Here is a 19,627-nt window from a genome sequence, read left to right on the forward strand (position 1 = left end):
ATTGCAGTTTTACAACTCTCCCCAGCGCCAATGTAAGCAGGCCATAATTCAGCCATTGTTCAAACACTTTTCCGATGGGGTAACCATTTGTTTGGCAGAATTAATTAATAACATGTGAGTCTTTGTGTGTACAGGTGAGTCCGACTTCACTGTGTGCTGCTATTCAGCAGTGTGGTTGTAAATCCTCAGCATGCTTACACTGGCTGGCGTTGTGGTTCAGACAGACCATTGGAAGGTCACACAGTGTTTGGTCATGGTCAGTATCAGCATTTGGACGTATAACAGCAAAGGACATTTGAGAGACCTTTGAGAGACAGAATTGACTGGCTATGTATAAATAAGAGTAAGACGACATTCATCGACAACACCAATTCATTGAAGTAAATGCAACACAGGATCTCACGGATTATGTTGCAAAGGATACCACACAATGGAAATTACTTTCTGCAAAAGATCAATTTCAATGGTATAACTGCCTGGGAGTGTTGTTACTCTATGACAATGTTATACAGCATTTTAAAATGTAATATTTGTTTCTTTATCTATTATGTTGATGAATAAACTGTTTGCTTTTTGTATGATGTACGTTCATGTTGCAGTTTGCTGTATTTCCAGGGTTTCGATTAGAATTTTAGTAAACTACTTATGTGTTAATGGAGCCAGGGGGCCAATGTCCTGTTTTTATTCGGAAGTTTTTTTTCTATAGAAATCAGAAATCCCTTTCTAGAAAATGTCTCAAATCAGTTTCCCTCTGCAAAATCTTTGTGAAACAAAGAAGCTCTAAAACTAGGGTGATAAGAACAATGAATCGGAGAATATATGTGATTTTTTCTTCATCATTATTTAAGTAACATTTGCAAAAACACAGTATAAAAATACTTGATAATATTTGCTTACAAAATACATTCATGCAATCCAAATGGATTGCATATCAAATGACAGGCAATCTGACAAAAAAATATCTATTTGGAACCAATAAGATCACAAACTTCATTAAAAAAAATTAAAAGCTACATGTTTTCAGCTCCCGAAAGAGGTACAGTATCTTTATGAGTTCTTGTAAGGCTTGTTGGTGTTGCAGCTTGGCATGGCTCGATGGCTTGTAATTCCGGTTTAGTTGACCATGATGTAGTCTTTTCTTTTCATCTGGATGGAGACCTCTCATGTTGATCCACAGCTGTGTGTCCTGTCTAAGTGTCCTCAAGCTGTACAGTGAGCCCTCAGACTGGTTGTCTTTTTCAAGTTATTCTGGCCAAAGGCTTGGATGAATGTGTAACTAGAAAATTGCAGCTCTTTGAAATTGAAAGAGCTGCTTGTGTGTGCATTAATGTTCATGTTTGCATATTTGCATGTGTTCCAGTCTGCACTTCCTGTTCGTTATTATTAACGTATTTATACAAACTACTGCACCCTTGCAATACCTGATTTTTTAATGTGCAGTAGGTTGCAACATCATGTAAATGTACACTGTGTGATCAGGATGTATGTGAGTATATCTTGGTTAACACAAACAGTGCATTCTGTGTGTGTGTGTGTGTGTGTGTGTGTGTGTGTGTGTGTGTGTGTGTGTGTGTGTAGGTGTGTGTGTGTGTTGAGTTGTGTGCGTGTTTTTGTGGGTCATCTGAGTAACCAGAGGAGTGCGAGCAGGCCAAACAGGAGGTTGGAGGGCATTGTGTTCACACCCCTGCTGGCATTGTGGGTGTGGGCGTGAGGAGGGCAGTTGGTGTAGGGCTCTAAACAGGCAGCATAGGCCATGACATGGGCCACGTAGTTCTGCTCTTTCACCCCGTGGAACAGGTGAGCCATTGGGCCTTTGGCGTAGATGGCCACATCCTCTCCGCCGTGCGTCTCAGCATCCAATGGGACGGCAGCCTGCTGCATGTACTCCTCATCATCTGGAGAGAACGGAGTAGTGTGGAGACAAAACAATTTTTTTAGGCAACTCTCTGCTTGGATCATCAACTGCTGATGACATGAAACAGATGCTTTCATATAGATAAGTTATTACCATGATGTCAATCTGGATCAACTTTTATGTTCACTGTGACTATGTACCCCACAACCCATTGCTCACAGTACTTGACCATACAAGGCACTCCAGTACCTTGCCTCCTAGACATTATGGGGCCTTTCAGCATTGCCATAACAATAAATTGCACAGTATTCTCTTTGTTTGTCAGTTTACATACAATGCTCACCAGAGAGCATATTTGGACGGCTTTAAGCTTACATTCGCCTCATAAATGTGTGGCTGTTTGGCCGATGAAACGGTGTTGTGCAAATCTTTTGTAATTTGCCCAATTAAATTTAATTGCAAAGTTTTCAGGACCCAGAAGGTAGTTTAAATTTGAAATGCTTTTGATCAAAATACAACATTTACTGCCTACGGACATACAATGCTTGGAACAGGTATACTATATGTTCTAGAAGTTATGACGCAGAACAATTTGGTATGCTTTATTAAAGATCCTTTTGAAGTACTGTACTTTGATTGTTGTATAAATGTTGCAAAATAGTTTTGGCCTTTGCAATCTTCATCAAAATATACAGTAGATGCGGACGTTTGCAGTGCTCCATATTTCTCAAGATGGATACACAACATGTTAGAAAGGAATACCTCACTTGTAATTGCATATTCACTAAAGGTGCCAGTTGGGTTGGGTGTGACACACAACGGCTGGTTCCAAAAATAACGACAACGGCCAGTTGAAAAAGACAACATTGGTGGTTTTAAAAGGTAATTCATCCCCGGAAAGAGGTATTTCCAGAATCAAATATACACACTCATGCAATGACTAAAGCGAATGGTGCAGAACAAGAGGAGGAGGAACCGGATGATTGCAAAGAAATACAAATATTAAGCACAGTCACATGGACACAGTGAGGCTTGTGCATTGAACAGAACAGAAGGAAGAAACAGCACATGCCATACATATCATATTTCATCTACGCTTTCCAGAGGAAAACACAGGCATGAGTAAGCCACAACCACATCAGTTTACTCTGTCTGTACGCACGTCAGCACAGACGAGTGCCACATCTGAAAGACATTAGTTTGTCCTTACAGTAATCCACCATTGTGATGTTCCCTCTGGTTCCATTTATGTGGACGTAACCGGGGCCGTTGGCATACAGGATGCTGGTGAAAGGCATTTTGTCATCGGCTGTCTTTGGTGCCAGACCTGAATTGACAGATAATGGCAGAGACAGATTGAATAATAATAATAATAATAATAATACAATGATCCCAGTATCGTCTCACATAGAGGCCTAACAAGCACTTGGACTCACATGTACCTTCTGAGACACAAAAAACTAAATTGAAGGTTTGAACATGCAAGTTACATCACCACAAACGCCCACACTATGTAATCCCATTCTTACGTATATGAATGTCTAAGGGCTAGTTCTGCTATTTTACACATATTTTTCCATCCAAATACAAATGCACTTTGTTATTCTTAACTTCAAACATCATGTTACTGTGTATGATGTTTTTCTTGTACACCACAACCATACCAAAGATGGGATTCCCTCGAGGTGTGTTACCGCCAAAGGTAAAGACGTGTGAGTGGTCAGCAGTGACCACAGAGAGAGTGTCGGACTCTCTGGTGAGCTGTGCGGCACGCTGAATTGCTCGGTCAAACATCACAGCTTCTGTCAGCGCCAGTTTGGCAATGCCGTCATGGTGTCCATGATCAATTCTCCCTCGTAACAGAAAAAACACAAAACAAGAGAATAAGTCCAAACATTTGACCATAACATCTTCGCTAGACTGTTTGTAGCATTACTGTGTCGATGGAATATCTTAGATGTTGTCACTACTTCAGCCACAATTTAGTTTTTTGTCACTTGTCTGTTCCCATATTAACTCTCTTGTCATTTCAGACCCGGCCACTCCCCCCTGCTCTGCACTCCCTGCTGATTACTTCCACCTGGCCTAACCACACTCACCTGCTCCCCATCAGCTATTAGCCCCACAGTATATATACCGGTTCATTCCCTCAGTTCCCTGCCAGATTGTCTTTGTGTTACATTGCTCTCCAGCCATTCTGAATTCCTGCCTGTTTACCTGCCTGCCTATTCGTGTTTTGACCCTTCCTTTTTGGATTTTGGATTTTCCCTTTGCCTGCCCCTCTTGGACTTGTTGCCTCGCTACCACCTGGTTTGATTCTTCAATAAACTTTGTTGCTATACCTGAACCGTTGTTGTCGTGCTATTGGGTTCTGGCCTGCCATTTTGGTACAATCCTGACAGTACAATCTGGCCAAAAGATGAACCCAGCCGACACAAAGGCTCTTAAGGAAGAAGTGGCAGCACAAGGTGCCGCCCTACACCAGCATTCGAGACAGTTCACCGCTATGGAAGTGGCTTTCCAGGAAGCTTCGGAACGCCACAATCAGCATTTTGAGGTTCTGAGCGGCCAGCTCCAGCAGCTCACGCTGGACAGCCAGACCCCAGCGGTTCAACCACCCACCAGCCCTCCTGTCCCTGCTGTCTCCCGGCCAGAGCCCCGCTTAAGTGCTCTAGAGCGCTTTTCTGGAGCTCCAGATACCTGTCGCTCCTTTCTGACTCTGTGCTCATTGACTTTTGAACTACAACCTCTCACATATCCCACGGAGAGGTTGAGAGTGGCTTTCATGATCACCCAGCTTACTGGGCGGGCCCGGAACTGGGGTGCCGCCGAGTGGGAGAAGCAGTCGGCTCTCTGTTCTTCTGTGGCTGCCTTCTCTGAGGGTCTTCGGAAGGTGTTTGATCATGCTACCCCTGGTCGAGAGGCTGCTCGGGGTCTGTTTAACCTGGCTCAGGGGAGCCGGAGAGTGACTGATTATTCCATCGAGTTCCGGACTATCGCTGCAGAGAGTGACTGGAACTCTTCCTCCCTGGCTGACGCCTTTTACAACGGACTTTCTGATGCCATCAAGGACGAGCTGGCGGCCCGGGATCCTCCAGGGGATTTGGACGTTCTCATCGCCACCGCTATCCGCATCGATGGACGTATCCAGGAGAGGAGACGAGAGAAGGTACTGACCAGCACTTCCCGTAGCCTTCCACGTCTTCCAGTTTCACCTTCCACTTCAATGGGTTTTCCTACCGCTGCTGCCTCTAGTGACCCAGTTGAACCCATGCAGCTGGGCAGGACCAGGCTGTCAGCTGCTGAACGACAGCGGCGCCAAAGGGAGAACTGTTGCATGTACTGTGGAGAGGGAGGTCATTACGTGTCATCCTGTCCAGTAAAAGACAGGGCTCACCAGGAATCCAGAGGGCGCTGGTGAGCCGCATCAAGAACTTTGAAGGTCCCTCTCGAGCACTACTTCATGCCCAGCTCAACTTTAATGGTCTGTCCCATACTGTCGCTGTCCTCATTGACTCGGGAGCTGACACCAACCTTCTGGATCGGGGCCTTGCCATGCAGCTGGGTATTAACCAGGAACCCTTGGCCGAGCCTATTGAGGCTACTGCTCTCGATGGGCGCCTCCTCTGCACTGTAACCCATCGCACAGTTCCTATTCAGCTGGGCATATCAGGTAACCACACGGAATCACTAACCTTTCACCTGATTAATGCACCTCAGCAGCCAGTTGTCTTGGGGTATCCTTGGTTAATTAAACATAATCCACACATTGACTGGAGAACCGGTTCCATTCTACAATGGAGTGATCAATGTCTTGCGGTCTGTCTGAAATCTGCCTTGTTACCTGCCTGCAGCACCCCTTCTTCTAATGAATTCCCAGATCTCTCAGGTGTCCCGTCGGAGTACTACGACTTAAAGGAGGTGTTTAACAAGGTACGGGCCACCTCTCTTCCCCCACACCGCCCGTATGATTGTGCCATTGACCTTCTCCCTGGCTCATCCCCACCCAGGGGGAGGCTCTACTCTCTGTCAGCCCCGGAAACCAGGACCATGGACGAATACATAAACAACTCACTGGCAGCAGGCCTCATCCGTCCCTCTTCATCACCTGCTGGAGCAGGGTTTTTCTTCGTGGGTAAGAAGGACAAATCCCTCCGGCCCTGCATCGATTACCGCGGTCTGAATGATGTCACCATTAAGAACAGGTACCCCCTCCCACTCATCTCTTCTGCATTTGAACTTTTGCAAGGGGCCTCTGTGTTTACCAAGCTTGATCTCAGGAATGCCTATCACCTAGTTCGCATTCGGGAGGGGGATGAGTGGAAGACGGCGTTCAATACCCCTAGGGGCCACTACGAGTACCTGGTAATGCCTTTCGGACTCACAAATGCTCCTGCAGTATTCCAAGCCTTAGTGAATGATGTGCTCCGGGATTTTCTCAATGTATTTGTGTTTGTTTATCTTGATGACATCCTCATCTTCTCCAAGTCCGAACAGGACCATGTGCAGCATGTCCGCAGGGTTCTCCAGAGACTCCTAGAGAACCAGCTGTTCGTGAAGGTCGAGAAGTCCGAGTTCCATGCCACTGAGGTGTCGTTCCTGGGATACATAATTGCAGTCGGAAGTATTCACATGGATCCCACCAAGATTAAAGCGGTGGTGGATTGGCCGGTCCCCACCACTCGTAAGAAGCTTCAACAATTTCTGGGGTTTGCCAATTTCTATCGTAGGTTTATCCGCAACTATAGTTCTGTAGCAGCTCCCCTGACAGCCCTCACCTCCCAAAAGGTAGCCTTCCAATGGTCCCCTGCTGCAGGAAGGGTGTTCAGTGAGTTAAGGTCACGGTTCTCTTCTGCTCCCATCCTCATCCTACCAGATCCAGAACGCCAGTTTGTCGTTGAGGTGGATGCGTCAGACTCCGGGGTGGGGGCAGTCCTGTCTCAGCGGTCAGGTAAAGACCAAAAGTTACATCCATGTGCCTTTTTCTCCCGCAAATTGTCCCCAGCGGAGAGAAATTATGACGTTGGAAACCGGGAGCTATTGGCGGTTAAGATGGCTCTCGAGGAGTGGAGGCACTGGTTGGAGGGGGCGAAGAATCCGTTTGTGGTGTGGACGGACCACAAAAACCTGGAGTACATCCGGTCAGCCAAACGGTTGAACTCCCGTCAGGCCAGGTGGGCGTTGTTCTTTAATCGTTTTGATTTTACCCTGTCTTATCGCCCAGGTTCTAGGAACGTCAAACCAGATGCCCTGTCCCGTCAGTTCCAATCCGAACATGTTCCCACACATCCTGAGAGCATCCTCCCCACTAAGATGGTCATCGGCGCAGTTACCTGGGACATTGTGGACAAGGTAAAACGGGCCCAGGCCGACCACCCGGCCCCCAGTGTTTGCCCTGATAATCGTCTGTATGTGCCTGTGAATCTCCGCTCTCAGGTCCTCCAGTGGGGACATTCCTCTCGCCTTGCCTGTCATCCAGGGGTTAGGCGCACTCTAGCCCTGCTGAAGCAACGGTTCTGGTGGGCTACCATGGAAGAGGACGCCAAGGAGTTCATCGCTGCTTGCTGTGTTTGCTCCCAGCACAAGATCGCTCGCCATGCCCCTGCGGGCCTTCTTCAGCCACTGCCTGTTCCTCATCGTCCGTGGTCCCACATCTCGATCGACTTCGTCACCGGACTGCCTCCCTCCGAGGGTAACACCACTATTCTTACTATTGTGGACAGATTTTCTAAATCTGCTCAGTTTGTTCCGTTGCCCAAGCTACCATCTGCCAAGGAAACAGCTGAAATTATGTTGCATCATGTTTTCCGTCTGCACGGCCTTCCCTGTGACATTGTCTCCGACCGGGGGCCGCAGTTCACTTCTCGTTTCTGGACAGAGTTTTGTCAGCTGTTGGGGGCCACGGTCAGCTTATCCTCGGGTTTCCATCCTCAATCCAACGGCCAGACTGAGCGGATGAACCAGGAGATGGAGACTGCCTTGCGCTGCATCACATCCCAGAACCCGTCCTCCTGGTCCAAGCAGCTCCTATGGGTGGAGTATGCTCACAACACACTTCCAAGTTCAGCAACAGGTCTTTCCCCCTTCCAGTGCTCTCGAGGATATCAACCTCCATTGTTCCCTGAGCAGGAGCGAGAGGCCAGTGTCCCGTCTGTCCAGGCGTTCGTCCAGCGATGTCGGCGCACCTGGGTGCGGGCCCGTGCTGCTCTCCTGCGCTCGTCCGACCGATACCAGAGATATGCCAATCGCCGTCGGACCCCTGCACCCGGTTACACTCCGGGTCAGAAGGTTTGGTTGTCTACACGGGACCTTCCGCTCCGGGTGGAGTCTAGGAAGTTGGCTCCCAGGTTTGTGGGTCCGTTCTCCATCAATAAAGTCATCAATCCTGCTGCAGTCCGTCTCCGTCTTCCTCGCTCCATGAGGATCCATCCCACCTTCCATGTATCCAAGATCAAACCCGTTAAAGAGTCCCAGCTCCAGCCCTCCTCCAGACCCCCGCCGCCCCCCCAGCTCATTGATGGAGGGCCTGCCTACTCGGTTCATCGTCTCATCAGGTCGCGACGACGGGGAAGGGGTTTCCAATACTTGGTTGATTGGGAGGGGTATGGCCCTGAGGAGCGCTCATGGGTCCCGGCTCGCCACATCCTGGACCCCGACCTCATCACCACATTCCATAGGGACCATCCTGATCAGCCTGGTGGGACGTCAGGAGCCGTCCCTAGAGGGGGGGGTTCTGTCACTACTTCAGCCACAATTTAGTTTTTTGTCACTTGTCTGTTCCCATATTAACTCTCTTGTCATTTCAGACCCGGCCACTCCCCCCTGCTCTGCACTCCCTGCTGATTACTTCCACCTGGCCTAACCACACTCACCTGCTCCCCATCAGCTATTAGCCCCACAGTATATATACCGGTTCATTCCCTCAGTTCCCTGCCAGATTGTCTTTGTGTTACATTGCTCTCCAGCCATTCTGAATTCCTGCCTGTTTACCTGCCTGCCTATTCGTGTTTTGACCCTTCCTTTTTGGATTTTGGATTTTCCCTTTGCCTGCCCCTCTTGGACTTGTTGCCTCGCTACCACCTGGTTTGATTCTTCAATAAACTTTGTTGCTATACCTGAACCGTTGTTGTCGTGCTATTGGGTTCTGGCCTGCCATTTTGGTACAATCCTGACAGATGTATTATGTTTGCCTTACATTTTTCAAAAAGTGAGTGCTGTGTGCTTTAGGATAGGCTAATCTATATTTATCTTTTTTATTTTTAAATTTCATTTACAGCAATGCATTCTTTAAATCTACATCAGGTCATACATTTGTTTCTAAGGGCCTCAGTGTCACAAAAGTCACTCAAGCATTATGGCCATAATTCTTCATGATGCTGATCATGACATGTTTGGTATGATTTGAAGTGAGAGGACTGACGATGTACTCATCTTCCACAAACAGATAGTATCCCTTGGGATTCTTGCTGAGGATGCGTATTGCTTTCTCTGTCATCTCCACAATGGAGGGGTCACGAGTGCTGTTCCGGAAAACCTCAAATCGCATGTCCTTTGGCTCAAACAGACCTGGAACCACAGAAAAGAAGAAATTAATATTTTAAAGGCACTGCAGAATTTATATTTTACAAAAAAAAAACGTTGGCACTGTAAGGTGGTTATACTGAGTTAAATCTAAAGCGGCAGAGCTAAAGAACGGAATGAAGAGCAAGTTAAAAAGGTAAGAGGAAACTAATTGGAATGAACTGTTAACTACATTGACTTATTTAAATAACAAGCCTTGCTAACATTCTCACTTTAATTACAAATACTGTAACTGAATTTACTATTTCTATTTCTATTTTGAGACAATTTTGATAACAGTGGTTCTACTTTGACATGTATGTAACAGGATAACACTGCTAATGCTTAGATTTAGATTTTCATTTGTTTCCCTCCAATCTTTAATTTGAAATGTGTTAACACTTTTAATAAATAAAGCAAAGAGTTCTGACGTCCATTTTTTAAACATAAAAGGAAGCTCAAGCTATACAACTGTACAAGACAATACAATTGCTGTTGCATCTGTACAACCTTTGCATGCATCACAGCAAAGGAACTAGCCCTTTCATTTTCTTTATCACAGTAGTGAGTTGGTGATAAATCAGTTATAGTACACCACCATTACTACTTTATAAGGCTATAAAGATAATAGCTGCCTTACTGGAATCCTTCTGATTTCAAGCCAAGTTTCATATTTTTGATAAGACATTTATCTGTTGACGCCTTAGTTACGGACCACACATAAAGGTACAAATGTTGTGTGTGTAAGTGTGTATATAACATGTGTTTTTTTTTGTGTTGCCTGTCTATTAGTCTTGTGTACTCTGTTTATGATCTCAGTGTTTATGAAGTGCAGTACTCTCGTGATAAGTGTCTGCTTATCCGTCCAACCCAATAACTGGCAATGCATCCACACCTACCCATCAGCCTGTCTGTGGTTTTGACATCTATCTCGTCAAACTCCTTCCTGTGCCAAACATAGTGTGACTTCTTGTTCTGAAAGGCAAACCAGAAAACTCTTGAATCTGTGACTTGTTTCTTGAAAATATACGGCAATATCTGACAGCAATGTTAAACAAGCCTACTGGTTTTGCCTTAAGCCACACGTCAATGAGGTTCCTCTTGTCTTTGCGGTCGCCCTTGCGAGAGTTAGAGGTAGGGTACTCTGGGTCTGGGGTGCCTTTTGGTGTCATGTACATCCTCCCTCCCCCCAGAATCACCTTAAAGGGACAGCAGACAGAATGGAATCATTATAATAAAAGTAGTAGCATGATGGGCATTGTATTGAAGAATGATTCTGCCCTAACAATCGAGCCCTGTGTTTTATTAAATGCAGATTTTTCGATTTACCATCAAAAAATGATATGATATAAAAGTGATGCATACAGTACAAATTAATGTATTTGTCTATCATCAGTGGGATACTACCCACATCATCTGAAGGCCAAAAACTTGTATTAATCAAGGAAGAAGAGAATGGATCAATTGAAAGATGGATAGGGCTTAGGGCTTAGGTCTTATCCCATTCTTGATGGCTTTTGTCTTGTTCTTTGCACCTAGTAGCTTAGTCCTCTCTTCAGCAGCTGCCTTCTAATATCTCCAAAACCATCTAAAAGGTTCAAGGTTTTTTTAGCACATTTTGCAAAAGATAAATAAAAGTCATATTCTAATAAAAGCCCTCATTAAGGTAATTTACTTGAGCAACATAGTTAAAGGTGACATAACAGGCTATTTCCAAACTGCTACTTATCCATCTGTGATGGAAACAATCAAACACCACACAACTATTTAAGCCCTATACTTAGTTTCACTTGTGCAGTGAGCTGTGCAAGTTTCTGCCTTATTTCCCATGGGGGAAGAAGAGGCATAAGTAAGTAAGAAAGTAAGTGAGCTGAGTACAGGAGTTCATAGTAAATGTAGTACATGATCAAATATTAAATATATTTTAATGGTTGTGCCAAACCGAAATGTTCTTACATCAATGTCAACGTTGATGACCAGTTGGGTTGCAATGTCTATACAGCCCTGCCTGCGGGCACTGGAAGGAAGATCGGCGTCACTGTACCAACTGCGGCTCACAGAGTGGGCATAAGCAGCGGCCGGGGAGGCATGCTGGACACGGGTGGTGGTCACTACACCAACTGATTTACCTGGAACACGCAGAGACACACCCATACCAGAGAGTTAAACAATTGCAACACTGTCACATTGATAAACGTTAACAACAAACAAATGACAGTGGGGCCTTAATTGTGCACATTAGATGTTTACTTATTCATTTATATGGGCTAAGAGCTACCCTAGAGGAACAAATAAGGGCATGTGTGCGGTCCTTTATGGAGCATGCACTTAACTGGGTAAGTAAGGAGGATTCACACTGGAAGAAAAATAGCGTAAGATAAACCTGGGTTATATCTCACAAGGAAACCTTGAAAAGCTAGAGAAGAGAGAAAAATGGAAATTGCTGTTCTTTATTTTGAATTCAAATGTTCAGGGTTTCAGTCCTGGCTGGTTTGTTTGCCAATATTTCAATTAAAATCAAATCTACTTGATGTTTTGTTTTTATTCTCCAACGTTTAAGAATAAGGTAATGCCCCCTACTGTAGAAAGTTCATAGGATGCAACTTTTGACTTCATGACAGAGTTGCATAACGACTACTAATAAGAAAATGAACAGAGCGAACACACCTCATCCATCTGGCTGCTACAAATAGTCAGTAATCCTATAATGGTTCTGAACATTAATGATTCCTCTCACATACTTTGACACACACACAGTTGCAGAGGTACACAAATGTCATAGCCTACATGATGACCACAAGTACAAAAGTGAATGCTGTTCAATGTGAAATGATTGATTAATTAGACCTTCCTGGACATTGAACTTGTGACATTTAAGGAGCAGGGAAAAATGCTTTGGTGATGATTGCTTTATTCCTATACTTCATTTTAAGGTCATTGTCTTGAGATAACAATAGTAATAATTGTATTTCAAAAAAGGAAAAGTCGCATTTTACACCAAAACACACAATTCCGTGTCTTAACCTTGTGCCTTGGCTCGTCGCAGTACTGAGTAGACCTCGTTCCCGAAGGTGGTGTTACACTCGTAGGCCAATGCCTTTGCGCTGAGCCCTAATGTCTTAGCGTTGGCCTTTACCCCACAGTGATAGGCTGTAGCCGTGCTAGCACTGTCTGCTACCTGCTTATCCACACTGTAAGTCTGAGGAGTAGAAACACAAACACCATTAAAGAAAGACAGGACAGGATATTAACTTCTATACAAAGTATTGTAGTAGATTTCCTTGTCTTTATTATAGGTTATAACACAGACACCCAAAATACACTGAATACTTAATGTCATTTTGGACCATCGTAGGGGAAAAGCTGAATTACATGACTGGAAAGACAACAACAATTCTAAGAAAACGTACTTTAATGCTGAGCCACAAAGCCGGAACTGACATTTCCAATATTCAGTTTCAATATCATTTTAAAAGATTTGTGCAATTCTTACTATCTATTTTCTATGATAGGTGTCCAGATTCTGGGTCTACAGTTTCATGAGGGTGTGATTATCCTAGAGAAGAGATCCTCAGCTCACAAATGATTATTTTATGAAGCAATGTCAAATTAATTTCTTTTTAATAATGATGTCAAAACATTGAAAATGGTTAGGGCCATATCGTCATCAAACATATAAGTACCACAGTGTGTAGAAACAGGGGAGGGAAAAAGGCAATAATAAAATGAACATCTTTATCATGATTATTTCAAAAGATTATTATTAATTTAACTTGATGCAGAACGTTGGGCCTAATTTACCTGGGCTATAACTTGTCAACATGTTGCCCACATGGCTGTAAAAGTGAGACTCTTACCAAAAACAATTATAGCTCATTCTTGATGTGAGAGTGAAATGGACCCATTTAAAAATAATCATGTCCATTTAAGTTTCCAAAAGCTTTTGCCGACTTTGAAGGCATGCTCTGAACACTTCCCATGGAAGCATAAGGAGATTTTTGTCTGAATGTGCAGTTTCAGCTCATACCAGAATCTCTGCTGTTGTGGGAGCTTGTCAAACACAAACTTATTTTTAACGTTTTATACAATAATCTTTTAGGGGTGCCAGAATAAAAAGTAGGGGTGCTGAAAAGGGTCTTAAATCGCCTCTGCTGAGACTCACTCACACTGAAGTTACTGTAATTGAGAGATTGTACTTTGCTACAATGCTGATACCAGCTTTTATCTGACTTTATTTTTTACCACAATGTCAGCATTTTCCCACAAAGTGTTGAATTAAGCTTAATCCCATGAAACTCTTTTCAAACAAACGTTTGGCTACTTAAGTCATGATGGGCTGGTATGAGGCAAGATACAACATGTTAAGAGAACAGAGCATGTGAAAAAAGGACACATGCTAAGCTCCCTCTTTATGGGGTATTTACCTGCAGTGCATCTCTCGCTATATTTCTCTCTCTCTCTCTCTTTGTCTGTCTCTTTTTATCCTTCTCCTTCTTATAGAGATTATAACCTTAAACTATTTTAACCATTATTATATAACATTATACAACAGAGCTCATACGCTGATATCGGGGTTGATAGTGTGAGTGCAATTCAGAAGTCACAGAGTCCATGACAAAAATACAAGTAACTTTTTCCTGTCTGCCTCTTTTCTGAAAAGTCCTGAATAACTTGACTGTCTGTTTTCAACATTTAAACGTTTCAATTGGCTTGTAAAAATCCATTGTTTTTGAAAGCTGAAACAAAGGTTAAGCATCTAGGTATTTACTGATAAATTATGAATATGTATATTTATATCCCCAGGCATTGCAATGTAATAAAATAGTTAGGCACTTACTGTGGAGAAAAGAAAAATTGTGTATTTGATATGAGAATAAAGAAATACACTCACCAGGACATTACAGAAAAGAGCATTGATTATTAAAAAGTCTTCTCTATGAAAAATAGTTAATAATTCACAGAAGGCAGCTGAGTTAGCCTATATGATGACAAAGTGCTAGTTATTTCAAAATATAAATTGTCTTGTAGTCCCCATGCGTTTAATTATCGGGGAGTATAGACAAATGACCTGCATGTCACCAGTATTGTGTGGTTACCTTTGACAGGGCCACATATGGGAAGGTGTCCATCGCCAACATTGTCTCCTCGCCTGACCTGCCCTCCATCTGACCTCGCAGGATCCGGGCTGCTGATACTGTGGACACGCCCATCCCTGGGAGACAATGATTGACAGGCCAAGGTTCACTGATATGTTTCACTGACTTTTTTTTCCATGTCTTTTTCACAGTAAGGCTCACTTTTTCAGACTCCTGACACATTGAATGAAATAGTAGAGAACACTGTTGAAATGTGAATGTGTGTTGGTTATGTGTGAATATGTTGCTGCTATGACCAAACGGAACCCAGCATACTGTTCTCTGTCCAGTTTCTGAGCACTTCAAGAATGCAGACCGGAAAATATGAAAATGCTTTTGTGTAAAAAACTATCACTGTCAGATTGAGGGTGAACAATTGATTAAATTCAGTACCTAAGCAAACAAAGTCAAAGCATGTCAAGGCGATTGCCATCAAATGAACCCACTAATAGACAGAGCATTAAAGGCAGTGGTTTCTTGGGAGAAACACATTTTCTAACAAAATCACAGCAAAGTATTCAGATCAATTTTGTTAAAAAAATTATAACATAACCTATAAAATATACTGTTTTGTCACTATTTGGGATATACAGTCATATGAAAAAGTTTGGGAACTCCTCTCAGCCGGCATTATAATTGACTCTGCTTTCACACAAAAAAGATAAAAGTGGTATGTCTTTAATTTACCAGGAACAGCTAAGTACTGGGATGTTTTCCAAACAAATATTTTTTGAAAAGCAGTATTTAGTTTTATGAAATTAAATAAAATGTGAAAAACTGGCTGTGCAAAAATATGGGAACCCTTGTGGTCTTGCTGATTTTAATGCCTGTAACAGCATGTAAAACTGAGGACTTTAAACACAAAATTGGTTGGATTATGTTATTAAGCCTTGAACCTCATATAAAGGTCTGTTTAATCATGATAAAAGGTATTTTAGGTGCCCAAATGCAAGTTCCACTTCTCTTTGACTCTCTGCAGAAGTGAGACAGAATGCGATCATCAAAACAGCTCCCAAAAGATCTTAAAAACAAAGATTATTCATTGTCATGGTTTAGGGGAAGGCTACAAGAAGCTTTCCCAAAGGTTTCAATTGTCAATTTCTACTGTAAGGAACGTTGTCAGGGAATGGAAGGACACAGGCACAGTTGCAGTTAAACCCAGGTCTAGCAGACCAAGAAAAGTACAAGAGCGGCATATGCGGCGGATTGTGAGAATGGTTGCACACAACCCAAAGATCACCTCCAAAGACCTGCAAGAACATCTGGCTGCAGATTGTGCATCTGTACATGGTTCAACAATTCAGTGCAATTTGCACCAAAACATCTGTATGGCCGGGTGATGAGAAGGAAGCCCTTTCTGCGCCCACGCCACAGATACAGTTGCATGGAGTATGCAAAAGCTCATTTAGACAAGCCAGCTTCATATTGGAAGAAAATGCTTTGGACTGATGAGACAAAAATTAAGTTATTTGGTCTTTATAAAATGCAGATGTTTTGGTGCAAATTGCGCTGAATTGTTGAACGATATACAGATACACAATCTGCAGCCAGATGTTCTTGCAGGTCTTTGGAGGTGATCTGTGGGTTGTGTGCAACCATTCTCACAATACTCCACCTATGCCGCTCCTGTTTTTTTCTTGGTCTGCCATGCCTGGGTTTAACTGCCACTATGCCTGTGTCCTTCCATTTCCTGACAACGTTCCCTACAGTCGAAATTGACAATTGAAACCTTTGGGAAAGCTTCTTGTAGCCTTCCCCTAAACCATGACAATGAATAATCTTTGTTTTTCAGATATTTTGGGAGCTGTTTTGATGATCGCATTCTGTCTCACTTCTGCAGAGAGTCAAAGAGAAGTGCAACTTGCATTTAGGCACCTAAAATACCTTTTCTCATGATTAAACAGACCTTTATATGAGGTTCAAGGCTTAACAACATAATCCAACCAACTTTGTGTTTAAAGTCATCAGTTTTACATGCTGTTACAGGCATTAAAATCAACAAAACCACAAGGGTTCCTATATTTTTGCACAGCCAGTTTTTCACATTTTATTTTATTTCATACAACCAAATACTGCTTTTCAAAAAATCTTTGTTTGGAAAACATCCCAGTACTTAGCTGTTCCTGGTAAATTAAAGACATACCACTTTTATATTTTTTTTGTGAAAGCAGAGTCAATTATAATGCCGGCTGAGAGGGGTTCCCAAACTTTTTCATATGACTGTATGACATGAACTTTTTAAACATAGAGCAGAATCCTTTTGATCACTTTCTGTAAAACAATCTATCCACCTTTTCTTATCTCTTCCTGTGGTCCACCATGACCATTTGATTTCACCCATGACTTTGAAAACCATATTTTACGAAGCATATTTCACTGTGATGCAACACTCCCTAGCATTTCAATCATAATCTATAACATGCTCCGTGCAGGGCATTAGATGCACGAAGAAAAACTCAAGCTCGACCACCCAGTATTGTGACCCAGTAGGTCTGATTTAAAGCAGATATTCTGGTAGTTAACTGAAAAAACACTCTTAAATCTCTGCACTTTTAAACAGCACCCCCTTACAAAAAACTCTCATGCCTCACCGGCTGTAAATATACCACACAAGTGACAATAAACTTGGAAGATTTTCCAATCAAATTTGATCCAGATGGAAGCTTTCCCCAACAGGCAATACCAATTGTCGGCACCATGTGCACAACAAAATAAAATTAAAACTTTTCTCTGTAATGTTACAAGCAGTCAAAAAACGTCATTGGGTCCCAGACATTACATGCTTCATCCTTTGGTAGTTAATTGTGGTATTCAGTGATTGTACTGTCTACCAAGGGGATGTGGTGATTTGCCGACAAAGGCAGTGAAAAGGAAAACAGCTTTAAGAAATTTTGCATATAAAAAGTCCAAGAAAAATCAAGTACTTCTTGGTTATCTTGTTCTGTTTCAGTCTTCACCAACCCCTGAAGAAAATGTATCGCTCTTTAGCATCTAAAAGGTTCCACCACATTCACAAGCTACTTACTGTAATGATTTTACAAACTAAAACAATGAGCTGAAAGACCTCAAATTGCTCCCTAGAGTCCAAGTCTAGTGATCACTTTCTGTGGGTCAGTAATCACATTACCTTTTGTCAAGTTGTTAAGTTATGGTTAGAGAACAATCCCTTATATAATTAAAGTAAACCAGCTTTGGCTCTTGGTAGAAAATTAGATGTGAACTGAGATGTTACACTGCCTTTCTTCTTCAGTTATTACTCGCACACATTTCCAAGAGTATAGGCTTGCCAAGCTGATCAAATGTATGTTTTTCAACAAATGACTAAAGCTATCCAAAGTTTTTCTTTTCTTTTCTTCTTTCTTTTTTTACAACCACTGGCTCATCAGCCCTTAGAAATCTAGACACATGCATGCACTACCGCTAACTCTGCGTTCCAAGCCACATTCCCTTAAACCATTCTGAGCACAAGAACACACTGTGACTGAGCGTTTCACATTTCACATTCCATCTTGTGCTGTATTTTCATTATACCAATTTTACATTACATATTTTTCAAACTTCAACCACAACCCAATCGGTATTGAATGAACCTACCGTCACCGAGGAACAGAATGATGTTCTTGGCTTGGTGATCCCGAGGGCGGAGTTTCAAGGCAGCATCCAGCGTTGCCCTGGCCTGAGAATCCCAGTAGGCTGGTTCCTTCTCAAGTTCGTACAGCGCTGCTCCGTCGAAACACACACACACAAAAACACACACAAAACACACACACACACACACACACACACACACACACAGATAGAGAACAAGATGGGTGTGTGGGGAGTCTGGATGGATATGAGCAGATCTCAGAGATACAGTATGCCAGTATAGAGCTGTATGTGTAGGGGTGGAATGATACAGCTCCAGTTCAGAAGAGCTTCAAGTGAATTCAGGTGTGTCTGTGGAGGCCTGCATGCTAATGCATCCCTTACCGACACTTTGAATTATATTTGGCCTTGGGTTAGACAAGAGTAAAGGGGTGTCAGAATGCAAAGACTGCTCCGAGATGACACTATGGTTTCTGTCTGTTCGTGCCCACAGAGTCTCACAGTGACAGAAGTCTAAAAGGAGCATGCCTCAGTCCACACACACACACACACACACACACACAAGTACAACGGAAAGACAAACAGTCAATCCCACATTCTACATAAACAGGTAGGCACAGGCAAAAATATACTCATACACGCTTTTGTGCATTCTACTCCGAGACAGACTATACACTTCTTTGTGCTCATGAGCTAAGTTCTCCAGTCTGTCCTCACACAATCACCCTTCACCAAGTTGAGGTTACCTGCTTGAGTCCCCCTGTGCGTCCATTTTTCTGCCCACAAAGTGCTACTAATATCCCAACCGCAGGCAGCAATAAGAACTCTGTCGTCTCCTCACCTTGGCTCTCCATAGCGGCCCGGCCCACTGCCAACAGCATGGGGCCCAGGAGGATGAGCAGGAGACAGGAGTCCTGGCAATTTGGAGGCTGCATCTCTAATCCCAACAAACCTGGAGTCTGAAGTGGATGACACAGCCGACTCACAGAGCAGCAGACCAAAAAAGACAGAGGCTCAGGCAAAGAGTGAGTGTGGCTGCTGAGACCTCCGGCCCAGCCTTTTTAAAGCCCCACTGGGTGTGTAGAAAGGAGAAGGCCAACGCTAGCTCATAGGCTTAGAGCCACACAAAAGAGGGAAGAGAAAATGTGAGAGAGGAAAGAGGACGAGCCAGTGGAGAGAGAGAGAGAGAGAGAGAGAGAGAAAGAGAAGAAGCTGGGACCACACAAGAGCACCGTAGCATCCACAGCCCCTCTACTCACTTTGATTCCTGAACATGCACAACCCGTTTTATTGTTTTAAAAGGTTGCTTTAATTCAGCTTTCCCCATTTCCCCCTGGCTCCCCGACTCTGAAGTGTGAATGATAGAAATGTGGATGGTCCTTTGATGTGGTGAATGTATAATGGGATTTTTTTCTTTCAGCAGAGTCTTTAACTGGGAAAGAAAAAAATGGCTACCCAATTTGTGTTGGCATCCATCACGCTACAAATC

General features: G+C 43.3%; 1 protein-coding gene across 1 annotated transcript; it reads right to left on the reverse strand.

Annotated features, from left to right (window-relative positions):
• Window positions 1–1,543: 1,543 nt before the first annotated feature.
• LOC307254713 (intestinal-type alkaline phosphatase-like) lies at window positions 1,544–19,182 on the reverse strand. Its single transcript, XM_080033193.1, has 11 exons — window positions 18,980–19,182; window positions 18,145–18,270; window positions 14,512–14,627; window positions 12,440–12,614; window positions 11,372–11,544; window positions 10,480–10,614; window positions 10,315–10,390; window positions 9,287–9,421; window positions 3,520–3,711; window positions 3,066–3,182; window positions 1,544–1,895 (listed from the first exon to the last, which is right to left on the reverse strand). The coding sequence occupies exons 1-11, from the start codon at window positions 19,071–19,073 to the stop codon at window positions 1,618–1,620; spliced, it is 1,617 nt and encodes a 538-aa protein (XP_079889319.1). The 5' UTR covers window positions 19,074–19,182; the 3' UTR covers window positions 1,544–1,617.
• Window positions 19,183–19,627: the final 445 nt, after the last annotated feature.

This window comes from Ammodytes marinus (genome assembly GCF_949987685.1).
Source record: "Ammodytes marinus genome assembly, chromosome: 8".
NCBI classification, from domain to species: domain Eukaryota; kingdom Metazoa; phylum Chordata; class Actinopteri; order Uranoscopiformes; family Ammodytidae; genus Ammodytes; species Ammodytes marinus.

Bases quoted from the DNA above. Each gene is read 5' to 3' on its own strand.
- LOC307254713 (XM_080033193.1), bottom strand. From the start codon at position 19,073: ATGCAGCCTCCAAATTGCCAGGACTCCTGTCTCCTGCTCATCCTCCTG. The intron at 3,712-9,286 runs ATGAGTACATCG...TTTTTCTGTTAC, and splicing joins ATACTATCTGTTTGTGGAAG to GAGGGAGAATTGATCATGGA. The intron at 3,183-3,519 runs GTATGGTTGTGG...CTGTCAATTCAG, and splicing joins TCGAGGGAATCCCATCTTTG to GTCTGGCACCAAAGACAGCC.